The following is an 18,247-nucleotide window of genomic DNA, read 5'->3' as shown; positions in this document are numbered from 1 at the left end:
CAGATAGAATGTTGGCGATAATTCTGTCATCTGTACATGTTAATGTAAACCACAGGCTTGTTGTCTTAAATGGCAAAAATAGTGTTACATTTGGAACTGGAACAAATGTAACAACAGTGCACTCTACTGACCAAGTAAAGCATGTTGTGACCCTTTGATGTTAAAACTCGGAGTCAGCAAGTCTAGAGTGAGGCATCCTGTCTGTTGTTTTAAGGCCAGAAGTTAATGGCCAGAATTTGCATGCATAAATGTCCTTTATTGCTCTGGTTTCTGCCCAGAGGTTTAGAATGTAAATGTAGTTTTTGTGAGCTTCGGAACCCAGGGAAGTGTGAAGAATGATATAATGTGAACCAGGAATGTGATTTTAAAAACAGAGAGAATCAGAGAGCATTAAGCATTTTTGTCTTGACCATCCAACTTACAGCCCTGCCTTGGCTCTATATGTAAGTTTATCTTAGACTTGTGTTTTCTCTTAGAAATAGCTAGAAACAAGAAATATTAGACTGTGTTTTTCTGTGATGTCAGAACTGTATTATTGAATTATTTTAAGTATTTCTCTGTGATGTCTGAACTCTTGACTAGCACTGTGTAGTAAAAAGTATTGTCATGTGTTTTTAATTATTTATTATTAAATACTTTTAAACCCCTTTTAACTGTAGCTGTTTTGTGTAGAGATAACTTAAGCTGTAGAGTACATTGCATGTATATAGTGAACCTGTACTAAGTTACTGTCATTAGCCTTGACTGCTTAGTCACACTTACCAGTTGGATAATATTGCGCAGTAATAATTGGACACCCTTTTAAGGGCCTTTGAGTAGCTGATAAATATTAATGGGTGGTGGCAGCTGATACTACCGTATAGTCTGGGAAAAACGGGCATAGCTGGAGAACCTGTGCCAGCCTTCCCCAGGAATGTCTGTGTGGTTGTATAAACTCTTCTCAAAGTGTGTGTGTGTGTGTGTGTGTGTGTGTGTGTGTGTGTGTGAGTGTGTGAGTAAGCTACTTGGGCAGGGACACTAAGCACTGGTTGGACAGTGGAGGTTTTAGCTTGCCCACTAGGCTGAGATCTGGACCCTATAGCTGTATCAGTGGGGAGTCTTATTGCGGACCTGGAGAGCAAGGGAGTGACCGGCCCAGGACTGACTGTGATCTCTTTGTGCTCTTAAGGGAAATAGCACTTTATTGTGTGCATTTGTTGTCCTTTTCTCCTATATGAGACGCCCCTCCCTGGTGTTAGTGGTGAGGATTGAGGCTCCTTGATTGCTGGAGTAGGGCACGGGCATCACATATTAATTGTTTGGCAGTGGTGGGATATCCACATCACATATTAATTGGTGGCAAATACTAATTGGCATATAGTGGTGTGGGTAGAGCGAATTCCTGTAGCTTGTGTACAGTGAGCTCTGAAGGTGTTTTGTACTCTAAATCAGCCACGCAATGAATACTCAAGAGTTCAGATCACAATTTTTCTTTTGTTAGCGTAGTTAGTCAGGGTGAGGAGGCATCATGTCAGCAGAGGAGTATGGAAAGCTGACAAGGAGCCAGCTGGCTGAGATGTGCCGGGCTAGGGGACTGGTGCAGGGAATCTTGACTAAGGCAGAGCTGATTGCATCCTTGGTTACAGCTGCATCAGAAAACAGCAACCAGGAGGACAATTGGACTGGCAGTGGAGATATGATAACCTTGGAGAATGGACAGCTCAACCTTTCTGCAGAGGACTTAAAAATCCATCTGGCGCTAGAGAGACTTGAGTTGGATGCCAGGCGTTTGGAGATAGAAGCCGAGGAAAACGAGCAACAGAGGAAGCATGAGAGGGCAATGCTGACTCTTTGCCAGAGTCATGGAGGTAATGGTGAAGGGAGTAACTGGACCCCAGAAGCACAAAAGGTCAGTAAATTTCTTCCGCAGTTTAAAGAGGGGGATAATTTTGATAGTTCTATTCATATGTTTGAGAGGGTATGCAAACAGTATAGTGTTGACCAAAGTCTCTGGGTACAGTTCCTGACCCCCTTACTCCATGGTAAAGCTGTAACTGTTTTCTCAAAAATGTCTGACGTTGCATATTTTGATTATACTGCTGTTAAAAATCACTTGTTGGAATTGTTTAAGCTAACACCTGAAACATAGAGGAAAAAGTTTCTTGAGCATAGATGCAAGGCAGATGAAAGTGTGTGTGAATATGTTGCTGAACTGAGCACTTATTTCCATAGGTGGGTGAGTGGATGTCAGGTCACCACTTTTGAAAGGCTGGCAGACCTTTTGGTGAGGGAACAAGCCCTTATTACTTTGCCTGAGGACATGAGGATCTGGTTAGCTGATAGACAATGTGCTACTTCAGATGAGTTGGGGAAGAAGGGAGACCTATACCTGGCAGGCAGGGTAGCTCTGCACAGGAAAGGGACCCCCAGTACTGCTCATGGGTCTAAAGAAACCCATGGTGGGCAGCCAAGACTGCCCCAACAGAATCTGCCAGTTGTAGGGGAAGCCACTAGTCCAGGTACACGTCCAGGAGTTAGGGTTAAATGTTTTGAATGCAACCAGTGGGGCCATGTGGCATACAGGTATCCACGGAGGCAAGATGGGGAACAAAAGGTGAGGGAGCCAGTAAGTGGGAAAGACAAAATGCCAGTAGTAGGTTGTCTTGGGACAACAAGGGTACCAAACTACCACCAGAGGTTATATCCTATTGTAGTGAATGGCAAAGAGGCCATTGCCAAGAGAGACAGTCTCTGATATAACCAATGTAAAGCCTGCAATGGTTACAGAGTAGCACTACTTGCCTGGGTACTCTACTCCAGTCAGGGCTTTGGGAGGGATCCCATTCCAAATACCTTTGGCTAGGGTTCACCTTGACTGGGAAGGTGGAAAAGGAAGCCAGCAAGTAGATGTGTTTGAGGATATACCTGCAGATGTCCTGATAGGGAATGATTGTGATAGTGCAGTACTCTGTGCTTGTGCAGTTACACACAGTCAGGCTTGGAGACAAGCAGGTAAGTCTGGTAGCCTGTGGGAGACCCAGACAGACTGTATACTTGCAGCCAGGACTGGTGAGGTGGTTACTTCAGGTAGGGAGTTTCCCTGTAGCAGTGAGACTGAAGGTGAGTCACAGCTGCTTGGGGGTACTGACGGTCCCTTGGACAGAGTAACTGCAAAGATAGAGGTGAGTAGTAGTATCTCTGACTAGCACTATGTAGTAAAAAGTATTGTCTTGTGTTTATATTTATTAAATATTTTTAGACCCTTTTCACTGTTGCTGTTTTGTGTAGAGAGAATTTAAGCTCTAGAGTACATTGCATGTATATAGTGATCCTGTACCAAGTCACTCTCATAAGCCTTGACTGTTTAGTCACACTTGCCAGTGGGATAATAATATTGTGCAGTAATAATTGGACACCCTTTTAAGGGCCTTTGAGCAGCTGATAAATATTAATGGGTGGTGGCAGCTGATACTACCATATAGTCTGGGGAAAAAAGGGTACACTTGGAGAACCTGTGCCAGCCTTCCCCAGGAGTGTCTGTGTGGGTGTATAAACTCTTCTCAAAGTGTGTGTGTGTGTGTGTGTGTGTGTGTGTGTGTGTCAGCTACTTGGGCAGGGACACAAAACACAGTTTGGACAGAGAGGGTGCTGGAGGTTTTAGCTTGTCCACTAGGCTGAGATCTAGACCCTATAGCTGTGCCATTGGGGAGTCTTATTGGGGACCTGGAGAGCAAGGGAGCAACCAGCCCTGGACTGACTGTGATCTCTGTGTGCTCTTAAGGGAAATTGCACTTTACTGTGTGTATATATTATCCTTTCCTCCTACATGAGACACCCCTCACTGGTGTTACTGGTGAGGACTGAGGCTTCTTGATTGCTGGGCCAGGGCACAGGCATCACAAGTATATCAAACCCTTTAGATTTTATAGGTGTTGTACATCACACATATGCTTCCTGTGCAGGTCATAGGGCATAAAGGTGATATACAGCTGCAAATACTGCCACCAGTACAAACAGCATTATTGAATGAAGATCTGAATGCCCATCTGCTGTGCTGGTTTCTAGGCCATCTTCAGTTAAGTGCCTCATTGGGGTATCTTCTTTATGTTTCTCAATGATGTTGTTTGTGATGATCCAGAGAGAAGCAGAATGTAAGAAAATACCATTGTTGTTAGTGGGTCTTGATGCAGAGAAAGCATTTGACAGAGTAAGCTGGGACTTTATGAGCAGGGAAATGGAAGCATTTGCATTTCCTGAAAAAAATTATAAGGTTGATTAGTAGGGTATATGAGGGATCGGAAGTGAAAATTAAAGTGGGTGGGGTCCTCTCTGGTCATTTTTGCTTGAGCAGAGGAACTTGGCAGGGGTGTCCTCTTTCCCCTTTATTATTTGCATTATATTTAGAACTGTTGGCAAAGAAAATAAAGGACTCAGAAATTCAGGGATATAATTGGTATGGCAGTCAAGAAAAGCTGGCCTTTTTTTGCAGATGATATTTTATACCTGACAAAACCAGAAAAATACATTATAGTGTTGTGGAGCATTTTGAGACAGTTTCAGATCTTTTCAGGAAACAAAATTAATGAAGCTAAAATAAAGGCAGTAGCGGTAAATTATGTACCCACACATGAACTAGTTCAGGAATACCCATATTCATGGGGACATGATAAAATGAAGTATTTAGGAATATGGATTAAAAATGATTCTAGTGTGGCAGCTAAGGATATGTTGGAAGAGACTAAACAAAAGATAATACAAAAACTGAGAAAATGGAAGCTTTGTCATACGTATGTGGATAGTAAGATACAAGAAGTTAAAATGTTTTAGTCCCCCTTAGTCTTGTACACAGGTCAGGCATATTTTTATCAACCAGATGAGAAGTTTTGCGTAGCAATTAATAAAGAGCTAAAAAAAATATCTGGGAGGGAAGACAGCAAGAGTCAAGTGGGATAAGCTGATTTTTTCCAGTAGAACAGGTCAGAATGGGAGTGCACAATTTGAAGGGTTATTTCAGAGCTACACAGTTAAGACTCCTATACATAACAGAAGCTGAAAACTGTAATTCAAAGTGGAAAAGAATGATGATGAAACAGAAACAGGGGGGAAGCTCAAGAAACAAGGAGAGACTGGGATTTTGGATGCAGGCCTTTAAGGAGAATAACAATATCATACAGAATATTTTATCCATAAAGTAGCAGAAAGTATTCGAAGAACTAAACGAACATGGGAATAGAGAAAGGAGATTCTGCCAGTAGGGTTGACTGCAATTAGGGATACAGAGAGTAGGCAAGAGAGGGCTGGAATTTATTGGAGCAAACTGGCAAAGGAACCAGGGTATTGGGAGCAAATAACTAGAGAAAGGGAATGATGATAGAATGGGAAGACACCAATAATTTATTTGGACTGCAGGTTAGAGATTGCTTTCCTATTAGGGATTGATATCAGAGTATAGTCAAAGAGAAAGCAAAAGAGAAAGCACTGGTAGAGTTTTTAATAGAATCTAGAACAGAAGCTGCCATTAAAAAAGGAATAAGTAGAGCATATAAAATATTGCATGATAACTGAAGAATCAATCAAAGGACATTAGAAAGGATTGGGAAGAGAGACTAGATAAGCAATTCACAAAGAAACAATGGGAGGATATATGTATATCTCCCAAATATGCAACAAAATCTAGAAGATATAGGATTTTTGCCTGTAAATGTTTACATAGATATTTTTATACCCCAGGTAGACTCCAGAGAATTTTTCCTCAGGCAGACAGCAAATATTGGAGGTGTGAAGGGGAAGAAAGAGGTAACTGAGAACATATTTTCTGGGAGTGCTGTGAGTTGGCAGACTTTAGGGATTCCCCACGGGATGCATTGTCGGTAATGCTGGGTGGGCAGATTGGTCTGACAAGGGAGTTGAGTTTTCTGAGCTATGACACAGAATCGGAATTGCCTAGACATAGTAAGGCCTTGCTGTGTCTTAATAATGGTGGCTGCCAAAAAAACAATTACTAGAAAATGGAAATCAAATCTAAACCAACTATACTGGAAGTAGTGTATATAGTAACACAGATACAACAACTGGAACTGAGATCTTTAGAAAAGTGTAGGAGCAAACTACATAGGAAAAATAATTGTGAAAACAATACATACAAGGGAGGAATGAGTTTTAAAAGATGGCAGGACTTAACTGAGCTACATAGCTCATAATGTTTGAGTGAGAAAGATTGTATAGATTATATGTGTTGTATAATGTTTGCAACTAGGAGTGTGTCAGTATGATTTGTGATGTAAAATGCTTGCAACTAGGATTGTGCCGGTTGGGTTTGTTTTCATTTATATAAATGTATGAATGTCTGTGTAGTAGGTGATGGTTTTATTGAGCTGTGTCTTGCTTAAAAAAGGCAGGAATTGAATAATTTATGTAATATTGCTTAGGTTATATGATATATAGGAATATATGTGAAGTATATTGTTTGTTAATATAACTTGATTACTTTTATATGAATGTAAATGTGCCTATGTCACAAGTGATAATTTAATAAAGGTGTTTGAAAAAGATAATATTGTGCTTTGTGTTCATTTCATCATATTACCATTCTCAGGTTTTTTGTTGCCTTCTGTTCATACCATATCTTTAATTTACTCACCTTCATCCTCTGTTATCCGCTAAGCCATACTAATACATCAACAAATCACATTGTGTTATTCCTGCTTTCTACTTTTAGCCCAAAATGTAAATAAAGTTACTCTACTTACACATTGTTCTGGATGTAAATAAGTTTAGCTTTCTTTATATATCTAATGTATTTGTAACTTGTCTTGTAATATTACATATACTCTTTTATTACTGTGTGTAAAACTATATGTATTTACTGTCATGTTGAGCTTATCCCCCCGAGCCTCCACTGAAAATGGACTATTTGTCCAGACAGACATTCCCAGTAAACAGATGTCAAATAAAATATTAGCAGCATGCTACACTGCTGTTTGCCTTTACACAACTTTATCTCTCTTAATACTTTGCATTTGGCAACAGTTTTGACTCTCATCCTATGCACTTTACTGTTTAGGTTCAGGCACGTCTGCTTCTACTACATCATCCAATTCAGTAATCGCTCCTCTTTTTCATCATACATCAGAGTAATTCCTCCTCTTGCTTCCAGTTTGTGTGATTTCAGGCCAAAGTGCAGTGGCTCACAATTTGTCTCTTGTATCCATTTTGAGCAATTATTCACTAATTACCCTTCTTTATTATCTCTGAACCAATTAAGTGTACTTTTCTTCACAGATTAAACTTTATGTGCATTTCAGCACATTTCCACATGCATTTGCTCTTGGTTTGTCTGTATATTTTTTTCTTCCTCCCCTCATGGTTTGTCCCTTCCTAATCTGTGAAAGAAGAGCTCCTCAGAATGTTGTTCATTCTCTTTCATCTCCCCTGCTAATGGAACCAGAAAAGATTATTGGAATTGCCTTATTGTCCTGATTAGTTACCTCTAATCAGTATATTTGTGTACCATCTTGGATCTCCACAATAAATAGTGTCAATAAATTTGCCTAGTGGGACTAACCTGATTGACAAAATTAATAGTGAAGCTACTTGTGCAAATTCAAGAAAGGTACTATAGTGAACACATCTCATAAGTGCAGATGTAGGTCACTGATTTTCATGGAAGCAATTCCCCTGATCATAAGACTGTAAACCCAACAAAAGTGTTTCTGGTTTACCCTCCAGGGCCTTATGTATCACTAGACTACAAAGAGGAAGACATCTACTCATAGAGGGTAATCAGAAACCTGTTACTGCTGTCTGGAGTGTAATTCTGCAGTATTTCCTGAAACACATTTAGAGAATGTCTCACTAAAAAAGTATGTAAAATCTGAGATGTTAACATACCTCCAAACTGTCCCAGATTTTTCCATATATTTTTCCCTGTCCCTCATAAAAAATTGCTTTTTTTTCATAACTCACTGAAGATTGCAAACAGTCAATCATGCCAGTCATTAGAGTTTCATACTTAAAGTTCAGAAAAATCATCATGTTGATGAAAAAATGTTTTATTAACTTTTTATGTGAATTTAAGAAATTGTCCCTGGTTCTAGGCCATTGTCCTCCCATTGTTTTGGCTTTGTCCCAAATACTTGATCAAAGAAGTTGAGATATATAGCAGTCATTACCCTCTGAGTAACTGAGAAAATACATGAGATTCAGGGGCACAGTAAGCAATGTAAAGTTAGTGGGTTGTTTGGGGTAAGACATTTAAAATGACTTTGTGAATCAAAAGGGATCTGATATTGCAAAACAGCATGATGTTTGTGTATATGAAAGCAGAGCTTATATATGTTGTAAAATGTAAATTATTATTTTGGAGTCTGATCCAGAAAGCCAACATCATGCACCAGACTACCCACACAGTCACAAGATTACTACTGTGAACATCAGTGACATCCAAAATTAACCTGCATTTTTTTTTTCATTTGCCACATTTGCATGTAACTGCCATGGAAAACCAAAGAATAGGCATAATCTTGTTTCCAATATTTGTTTAATATTGCTGCTTATCACACCATCTGTTGGCAACCTGAGTTGCCAACATTTTTTGTCAATTTACAGAAATAATATTACAGATATTCCTACTATCCAAACTGTATGTGGTAACATATTAAAAAAAACTATTAACAGAATGGTTAACTACTTGAACACCCCCCAGATATTCTGTTTTGACTGTCTTTTAGAGAGCATCTATCTGGAAATGCAGTCAATCTTTGTTTGTCTCTTGATATATACTGTGGGCTATATGGGTGATAAAGAGAAAGCTTGTTGGCCAGAAATATTGAACTCAAAGATGCTGCCTGTATGTGTTCTTCAAATGTAAAGCTAGCGGTACATAAGTTGAAGTAAATGTTTAGCTACTGATAAGAACAGGACAAGATAGCTAGTAGTGTATTTATAAATGTTCTCTGTCTAAGCATTTTATTTTGTACTTTTTTTACAACAGTATAACCGTTTGTATACTTAATTTTCAAAATATATTGCTTAGTCTAATTGAGTTTAAGGAAATAATGTTTAGTCAGTTTTAACAGCTTGTGGCTAGGTGTTTATTAATACATACAAGGGTAATTACTTTTGGTGAAATAGTAACTTTTAGGCAATTTTCTTTTGGAGAGTGATTACTTTGGTTAATTTTAAGAACTGAAAACTTTGGTGTGCCATATGGGTGTAGCTGATGGCAGCATATTACCTTAACATGTGTTTGAATATAATATAGCCTTAGCAAGTTGTTAATGCTGATAAGACTGCACTGCAAGAGTATGCACTTGGAATGTGTGGCAAAGGAATCAATTGGAGTCGGTGTTTTCTAACTCTCCTATTTATTTTTACAGTAAGAAGCTTATGTGATTGTATGGGTGTTGACCATAGCTCAAGCCAGCAGTGCACATTTGCTGTATACTGTTAAGATCAGTCTCTTCACATATTAATCAACAACATTGGTATAGAGTATGAGAGTGTTCACTTGACCATCACATATTAGTTGGTGGCATCTAGTGGGATTTGAAGCCCCATCCATCACATAGTCTTGCAGTGCCAATCAAGTGACTATGATATACACTTTAAAGCAGTATACATACCAAACTAGCAACATATGTTTATATAAAATGCTTCAGTACTTAATACGGTACCACTGGATCCATCATTTTCCATGCATCACCATGGCACAGAGCAAATAATAAAAAATATAGCTTTCTAAAGGCAAATATCTGTCCTGCTAGCTTTGAAGAATTGTACATTTCAGTAAGTTAGATATTTATGTAATGTATTTATGGCTATCTTGTATATATAAAAGTACCCTTGTGTGTGCTTTTTGTACCTGCTTTTCCTATTCTGTCCTCCAAGGTATAGCAAACAGAAGCCAAATGGATGACCAGCACATGCATTTTTTCTAAGCCCTGCTAGTGTCTTTGAGAGCCTACCCATTTTTACAGATTTGAAGGACTGTACTGTGATTTCCCTGGTCTCCACAGGGTTGCCAGTGTAGCAGTATGGTTGATTTTTATTATACCTAGACATTACTTTGTATAGTGAACCATAGTCATGCTCATATCACCAGCAACACGGACTGCTGCTTTGCCAATACACCGGTGGACCTGACCTTTATAAGATTTTCATGTTGGTGAAGCTGATTTACTTATTAATATTTTACAGACTTGCAGTGAAACCTAGGTTGTTTTTAAATACGTCAGCCTTTTATTCATAAACAGTAGCAGTAATACATCAGTTTCTTAAATGCAGTAGTATTACTTAGATGACCCACTGGGGGCATAGGAAAGTTATACATCTGTACCACCAATGACCAAGGTTTGGAAGTATGTTTGTTAAGCCGGAAGAACTGTGGGAATAGGATGAGGCAGCTACAACTCTGCTTTTTTTCTTCTGATGGATATGTGAGAAAATTAACAGTGTCAGGTTGTACCCCTTGTGAGGGTAAGTGACTGAGCAAGAACAGTGATAGTTTATTTGATTTTTTCTTTTGGACATTAAATAACTTAATAAGGAAATCATTAAAGAATAAGACCTAGTAACCTACAACCTCCCACACCCCTGTACTATGACATCATTAGCATGTCCTGCTAAGAAACAAAAAGATGCTACCATTCAGAAATGCGTATGAAAATATAGAAAACCAAAGAGGTCAGACTATACTTTACATGAATGAACAGTTCTGTATAGTGATACTTGAGTGTGAAGTAGTATATTATCATTATTAGAACTTAATGCAGTAACTGTATGTAACTAGTCTCTATAATAAAAATATTACATGTTAAACCATATATTCATAGTTACTGTATTTTGAAAAAGCAGCTGCTGTTGAGAAATTGATGAGTCTGTATTGGGTGAGATTAGTTTGTTCTAGTGGGACAAAATATGTTTTGTAACAATACTAGCTATGCATAATAATTTGGAACTGTTTAATGGGAGAGTTGGAAATGCAAGGAGAAGCCATTCACAACTTATACAGTAATTTGAAATAAGCTTAAAATATCTAAACCAATGTAGTCCACTGAAAAAAGCTTCTTGGACAATCCCTCTGCATGTTTTACCAAGAGCCATGCTGACCATAGCCATAATAATAGAGTTTATTCAGAGAAACCCGAGCTGTATATTTTCAGATGTTTATTAAGACCTTTGTTTAATATTTGATTAATAATTTTTTGTCTAAAGGATTTAAAATGAAGTGAGAATTACACATTTTCCATAGAAATTATTATCTATATATCTTAATAGAGTATCATCATCAACAACCTCCCTTTTTCATATTTTTCCACATGGGGTCAGGGTGTCATGTCAACTGTCGCCATCTCTCTTGATTGAATGCCACTCTCCTGCCTTCTTCTAAACTTATCCCTTTCACACATATCCCACACAACCCACCTCTTTACTGGATGTCCTCATTTCCTCTTGCCTTCTTCCTGTCTGTCGCAAATTTTCTTCACCAGATTATCTTCTGCTTTTCTGCACATGTGGCTAAACCACAGTAATCTGTTCTCTCTGATCTTTTATGCAATTGGAGCTATTTTGGCTTCTGCTGTTATATCCTTATTTCTTCATCTGTCCCACAGTGTGCATTCTACCTAGCACCCATCTGAGGTACTTTATTTCCATCACTTCTAGCTTCCTCAGCAGTTCTGCATTTACTTCCCAGGTTTCTGGTTGCACCACTGTTTTCTACACCTTACTTTTCAGCTTCTTTGGCATTCTTCTGTCATACACTACACCTGTTTCTCTGTGTCAGTTAGCTGCAGCCCCTCTGATTCTAGTTTTGACCTCTTCATTCAGACTTCCCATCTCCTCAGCTATCCCTCCCAGTTACTTGAAGCTATTAACCTGTTCCACTATCTTAACTTCTATCTCAATTCCCATCTTCTTCTGATTTCCCCCATTTGCTGCCTTTACCACTGTCTTATCTGTACTCAGTTTCATCCCATGTGCCATCAGTTTTGTGTTCCATTCCCCTAGCTTTTGCTGAGGTTCTTGCTCAGAATCTGGCTATAATGTCACATTGTCTGCATACAGCAACTTTGTTGATCTATCTCCTCTGACCTGTTTGCTAATGTAGTCCATCATCGGTATGAACAGTACTGGGTGCAGAGCTGAACCCCAATACACACCCACTCCCAGTGGGAATCCCTCTGTGAGATTGAACACTAGTAATTGACAGTCATTGGCTGCTTGTACTTAGCTTGCATTAATTCTACCAATGTTTCGGGGAGTTTGAACCCTGTGGGTCTGCCTAAATCATCTTTCTTGGGACCTTGTCATATGCTTTTTCTAAGTCTAGGAATGCCTAGTTGAGCTCTTTCCTCATCTCTAGTTTCTTCCCAACTATCTATCTCATTGAAAGCATTAGGTCAGTTTTACTGCACCTGATCTGAATCTAAACTGCTCATTTCCCATCTTACTTTCTACTACTCTGCATATTCATTTATCACTGACCCCCTCCACAACTTTCATGTAATGTGACAGGAGTTTGATACCGCTGTACTTACTCCCCTTTGTTCTTGAACAGTGGCACTAATATACTTATTCTCAAGTCATCTAGTGTGCCTTTCTCTCCACAGTGCGATACGAGTATCCTGAGAAGCCATTTCTTACCCAGCATCTTTATTATATGTACTGTGACCTCATCCGAGCCTGCTGCTTTCCCTGACTTCATTTTCCTCCTGCTGTTCTTACGGCTTCTATGGTGGGATTTTCCTCTTCTCTCATAGTAGGCTGTGTTTGGGGCAGTACAGATTCTGTGGCATTTTCTTCATTCAGAAGCTGCTGGAAGTACACTTTCCATCTGCCTTTGCTGTCCTGTGGGCTGGTGAGCAGGTTGTTGCTGGCATCCCTTATGACAGGTGTCTGACTGTCTTCTTTATCTGTCTTGTCTTGCACCCTGGCACAGTCTCTTCGTGCTGGTTGAGTGCCTCTGATGCCCTTTTCTTTGCTATTCTTACCCTCTTTGTTAACCAACCAGTATTCCTTCCTAGCCTGGTCTGTCTTTTCTGTTCTATCTCTCACTTTTTCCTGCACTCCTTCTCTACTTTGGTGACTTCCTGAACTTCTCTATTCCTTATGTACCATATTTCCATACCTGGCTCGGCCACATATCTGTTCTGTAGTCCTCATATATGTCGTTTTGAGGCACTGTCATTCTTTTTCAACTCCACCTCTTTCCTCACCCTCTTGAGGGTGCTAGATCCCTAAGTAATTCCTTGAACCATTGCAGTTTCTCTCCAGTCAGCTTCCAGGTCTTCAGCCAGGTCTCTGTTAACCGTCAAACTTTCTCTGATAACTGCTAGCAGCTGATTGTGGCAAGCAGTGGATTATGCTGTGGGTCGACTGTTTCATTGAGGATAACTATGCAATTGCTGATTCTACCCCAGTTCCCTTTCCTTACTAGGAGGAAGTCTACCTGAGTTGCATAGTGTCCCTTTTGTATGTGATCTTGTGATTGTAGCTCCTTCTGAACCATGTGTTTGCTGCTATCAAGCAATTTGCCAGACAGAAGTCTAGAATGACCTCTCCTTTATTCCTGTTGTCCCGCCCATGTGGACTCAGGCAATCCTCATATCCTGTTCTGTCCCCGATATGTGCATTCAGGTCCCCATTATCAATACCAATTCATGTTGTCCTCCTTTATCTAGTAGGTCCTGCAACTGCTGTCTAAATGCATTATATTCTTCACTATCACAAGCCTGCTATGGAGCATAGGCTGAGATTATGAATACTGCCCTATCATTAGGCTGCAGTTTGATTGCCATGAATCTGTCACTAATTCTGATGATATCCCTCAATGCCTTCTGAAGCCTCTCCCTCACCACAATTCCCACACCATGTCGTAATAGACTCTGGATCCCAAGCCAAGTGGCTTTGCTGCACTGCCCTTCCATCTCATCTCTTGGATACATAGGATATCCAGTATATTAGTGTTTTATTTCATTTAGATGTAATATTGTGCAAGCAATTGTATATAGGAAATGTATGGAATGTAATGAGATTAACCAGATATTTCTTAAATGTATATAATATAACTGAAGACGCATAAAATTAAGATGATATTTTTTTATTGTTTTCCTGGCATTGTTAAGTGCAAGAGTGAGGGATCACTACCTCCAATGTCTTAGTTTCTTCTAAAGTGACATAATGTAAAGAAAAAAAGAGAGCAATAGATCTCTGTCTGGATGCCATTTAAAAGAAGGTGGCTTTAGATAGATAAGGAAATATACTTATAAAGAAAGGGAATGAAGACATCTTGTATATATTCTTCTTTGTAAGATATAAATTGAATTAGAACGAATATCCTTAGATTTTCTTTTGTAAAAGGCTATCATAATCTGTTGAAAGAGGTGCCTGCTGTAAACAGTAAATAAATTAGACCTTAAACAGTGAATAAAGTATACCAAGAGTCAGTAATGTCAGCAGTTATATACAATTGTTCCATAGATTTACAAACACTGATTTCATCCAAGTTGTAACAATTGCAACCCATTTTTTGCAAGGAGATGGTTATTACACCCCATTGTATTCACTTGAGATCATTTAGGTCAAGTAACTGTAGACCAAATTCTATTAATTTTATTGTACCATGAATAAGGTGGCAGGGTAAGGGATGTTTTAATAAAGAAGGAACATATCAGGAATATTTTCATTTGAAGTTAAGTTAACAATTCCTGCAAAGGAAAGGTTTCAATTTTACCATTTTGATAGAAATGCATTTGCATTTGATTGAAGACAAACTTGATTTGTGTGACAGAAGCAAGATTATGATCCAGAGAATGATGCCAGCATAAAAACTAGAAACAGTGTTATTTCATCAGTACAAGAGTTATGACACTTCTTGTATTGACTTCTGCACAATTGCACATCATACCTTCAAGGAAGCCACCAGTCATGAGAGGTTTGGCAGACATCAGAGGTTGTGAGATAGTTTGCTGACGTTGTGGAATGAAGAGGGCAGCTCAGCAGAACGATAAAGAAAATTAAATAAATATAATATTGTTAGCATTGACTCACTGACTGACTGTATGCTCTAACAGATTCCATAAGCAAGCAAACAAGTTAGCTTATCTAAGCAGTTGAATGGAAAATGTTGGTGTTAAGAAATGTTTAAGTAGTTCTAGATTGTATTACTTTTTAGAGTTATCCAAATGCCTTTTCCAGACTGCTCTTTATTTGATGTCATGTATTTTAACTGTGGTATGCCATTGTACAGTACTTCAGATTTTCTGATGCTTGTAACAGCATCAGATAAGCTGCTTCTTTGGATAATGGCACTGTGAGTTCACTTCAAATGTATTGACCTAAAGTTTCTGCCATTTTAAATGGAAAAGGGTAGCATGATAATGTATTTGATGTGAGTCTGGAATATAGATAACTCACCTAACCTATTGTCATCTTATTTTATTTATTAGGTCTTGGAGTGACACAGATCCCAACTTTACAAATGACAGAAGTGTCTTAACACTTTCAGCAATGGACTCTTCACTTACTAGCACTTGTTAACAGGGAAAATCTTCACTGTACAGAAACTGAAATCTGGTACCTTTATTTACAGATTTCATCATTACTTTGTGCAACAAGCAGGCCTCAATTGTTGTGCATGAGAAAGCTGCACTGCTTTATAGCAGAGAGTCTGGAATGTTTTCTGCTGTTAATGCTGATAAATTCTGTCATGCTACAGATGAAAGCAAATTTCTTCAACTTTGTTTATCAGAACCATCTGGGCATCACTTTTTTATTGTTTACGTCTCTTTGGAACATGGATTCAGTATGAAATTTATCAAATGTGGAAAGGAAGATGGACTCGATACATTAAGATTACTCCTAAGAAAGGTGATTTCTGCTCCTGTGGTGCAATAGATAACATACTATAGCCATATTCCTAACTAGGGAAACATTTCTTTGGGGTAAACAAAGGATCAACGATATGACGTGTATCGAACTACAGCAGTAGTCTTAATAAAAATGTACTGAAGAATAATTAATTGGAAGTGACTAGACTCTGTTAAAGGTATACAGACCATGAACTGCTAAATTAATGTTGTAAATGCACTTAAATATCCAGGTTACATTTCTACCTAAGCTGTAACCAGGTTACATTTCTACCTTATCCATAATGAATTTTATAAAGTGATCTCAGCCTGCAGAACTGTGTTTCACTAAACAAAATGTGGACACATAAATTGTTTTAAAATTGAATCAGTTGGGTACAGTAAACACTTAAGAAGTAACTTTCATCTTATTGGCCAGAATGAACCCTGTAAAAGTTGACAGGATCACTGAGTTTATTACTTGAAGCAGTATGATTTTGATGGAGCCAGAGCAGATCATCTAATTGGTATAACCACTGACAGCTCATTGGGATTCACCTGGGCTGTGTCATGTGTCACTGGCAAGGTGTTTTATGTTATTGTCTTCACAACAGATATGACGGGCATGGATTGCATTTGCAGCATTTTATTTCAACCCCCATAACATCTGTCACCATACCCAGAATAGGGAATTTCCAAACATTGTGTTGTATACCTTAATAAGGTAAAGATGTTTGCAGACCCTAAAATTCTGATGGATTAGCGTTACAGTTTCACATGAATTATTCAAGGAGTTATTCATTAATCTATTTGTTGTCAGCGACATGTTTACCTTGAGTTTTTTGTGGAGTAAGGAATTGACTAAACTTTTTGTAGTTGCACATTTTTATCAAAATGACTTCAGTTGTGAGGTCATACCTGAACTGTGTTCTGCATTTCAGCCTTAGAAAAGATGCAACAAAATGCATGTATTGCCAATAGATGCACAGGTGGAAGCTGACAGTAGCATGATTGCAACTGTTTGATTTGAACTTGTTTTAATCTGTAAAATAACAGTGTTGTAATTATTTTTAATATGCTTATTATCGTAATCCCACTGCAGAAAAGATAAGTATGGTCTGTACTAGAGGCAGTTTGATGACAGGTGTCTAAATGTGAGATATCACAATGACTTTACATGAAAAGCCAAGGAAAGTAATCCTGTCCCTGACCGTTGTTATATAATATTTATCATTCTTTGCCACCATATTAATAATGATTGTGGGTATATTCAAGTTTTTTCTCTTTCATCCTAGTGATTTTATTTTACATTTGATTAATTCGCCCATTATTAAAAGGGGATCTTCCTCTGCCTTTGGAGATGGCATCATATAAATCTGTGAAGACACATTATTATTGAACTTATTGTTAACAATATGACTTTCTGTGTAATTTCATTGTGGCTCATGTAATCATTGTCATTAACATTTATTACCATCATAGAAGAATAATAGCAACATTGGAATCCAAATTTACTTGGGGTACTCCCTTGCTGACGCTCAGTAAATGTCCTTTAACTTCAGTATATTTAGAATTCATTTACTTGCCACATATTTCTCTCTGATATTGTAAAATGTAATGCCATCATTTCATAGGTACTTACTAGGCTCTTGATCTGGGAGGATCTTTTGAAGCCTAGCCATGCATTTCCTAGAAGTTTATAGTCCTTGTATTATAACTACAAAAAAACTAGAGCGCTTGTATTTTGAGTACAAATAGAGCCTAGACATTTACATGTTAATCCTACCCATAAGAGAGAAAGGTGCTAAACCAGATGTAAATTTGAAGATTCCAATCCACTTGTCCAGATTATACTTGAATCGAGTAAGACGGGTACATTGCTTTATGTGGAGAGAAAGATGATTCTAGAGAAGTGGTATTCTCTATGATACATATCTGTGGCTCTAGCATGTTTTATTTATGTTGCAGTAGAGACTAAAATCTTTTGAAAGGCTTATCATGGTGCTGTTGGACTTCCAGATGTGCAGGGTATCTGAAAGGGTAGGGTTTACTGAAGCTGGGTAAGCAAGGCAGAGACTGCCCCTCAGTAACCTGTAAGTTACTGAGAAGAGGGACAAAGCAATGACACAGTGTAGCTTTTATGATTTAGGTCTTTGATTTTCCAGCTGAGAAAGCATTGTGGTCTTTTAGTTTTTGTCATGTGGTTTGCTCCAGTACATACCGAAGGGAGCATTATACTCAGTGATTGGCATAATAAGCACTGAATACAGTGGAATGATCACATCCCTAGACCTGGACACCACACTTTTCCTAATAAGCTGTGCAATGAACAAGGACTTTCTTACAGTAGTGGATACATAGCTTCCCAGGTGTCTAACTACTGGATCAATTTTCATTGGCATGTTGTCGATGTAATAGCT

General features: G+C 38.4%; 1 protein-coding gene across 2 annotated transcripts in view; it reads left to right on the top strand.

Annotated features, from left to right (window-relative positions):
* Nucleotides 1–17,300, top strand: part of ATP11B (ATPase phospholipid transporting 11B (putative)) — a 2,792,721-nt gene extending 2,775,421 nt beyond the window's left edge. For both annotated transcript variants that reach the window (XM_044070307.1, XM_044070308.1), the window contains one exon: nucleotides 15,429–17,300. In XM_044070307.1, coding sequence (XP_043926242.1) covers nucleotides 15,429–15,519 — 91 coding nt within the window. In that variant the 3' untranslated portion in view covers nucleotides 15,520–17,300. The remainder of the gene's footprint in view (nucleotides 1–15,428) is intronic.
* Nucleotides 17,301–18,247: the final 947 nt, after the last annotated feature.

Source organism: Protopterus annectens, chromosome 4.part1, assembly GCF_019279795.1.
Source record: "Protopterus annectens isolate FY-2018-M chromosome 4.part1, PAN1.0, whole genome shotgun sequence".
In the NCBI taxonomy this organism is placed as follows: Eukaryota; Metazoa; Chordata; order Ceratodontiformes; family Protopteridae; genus Protopterus; species Protopterus annectens.
The sequence above is the reverse complement of the archived record's forward strand: the minus strand, read 5'-3'. Positions and strand labels throughout refer to the sequence as shown.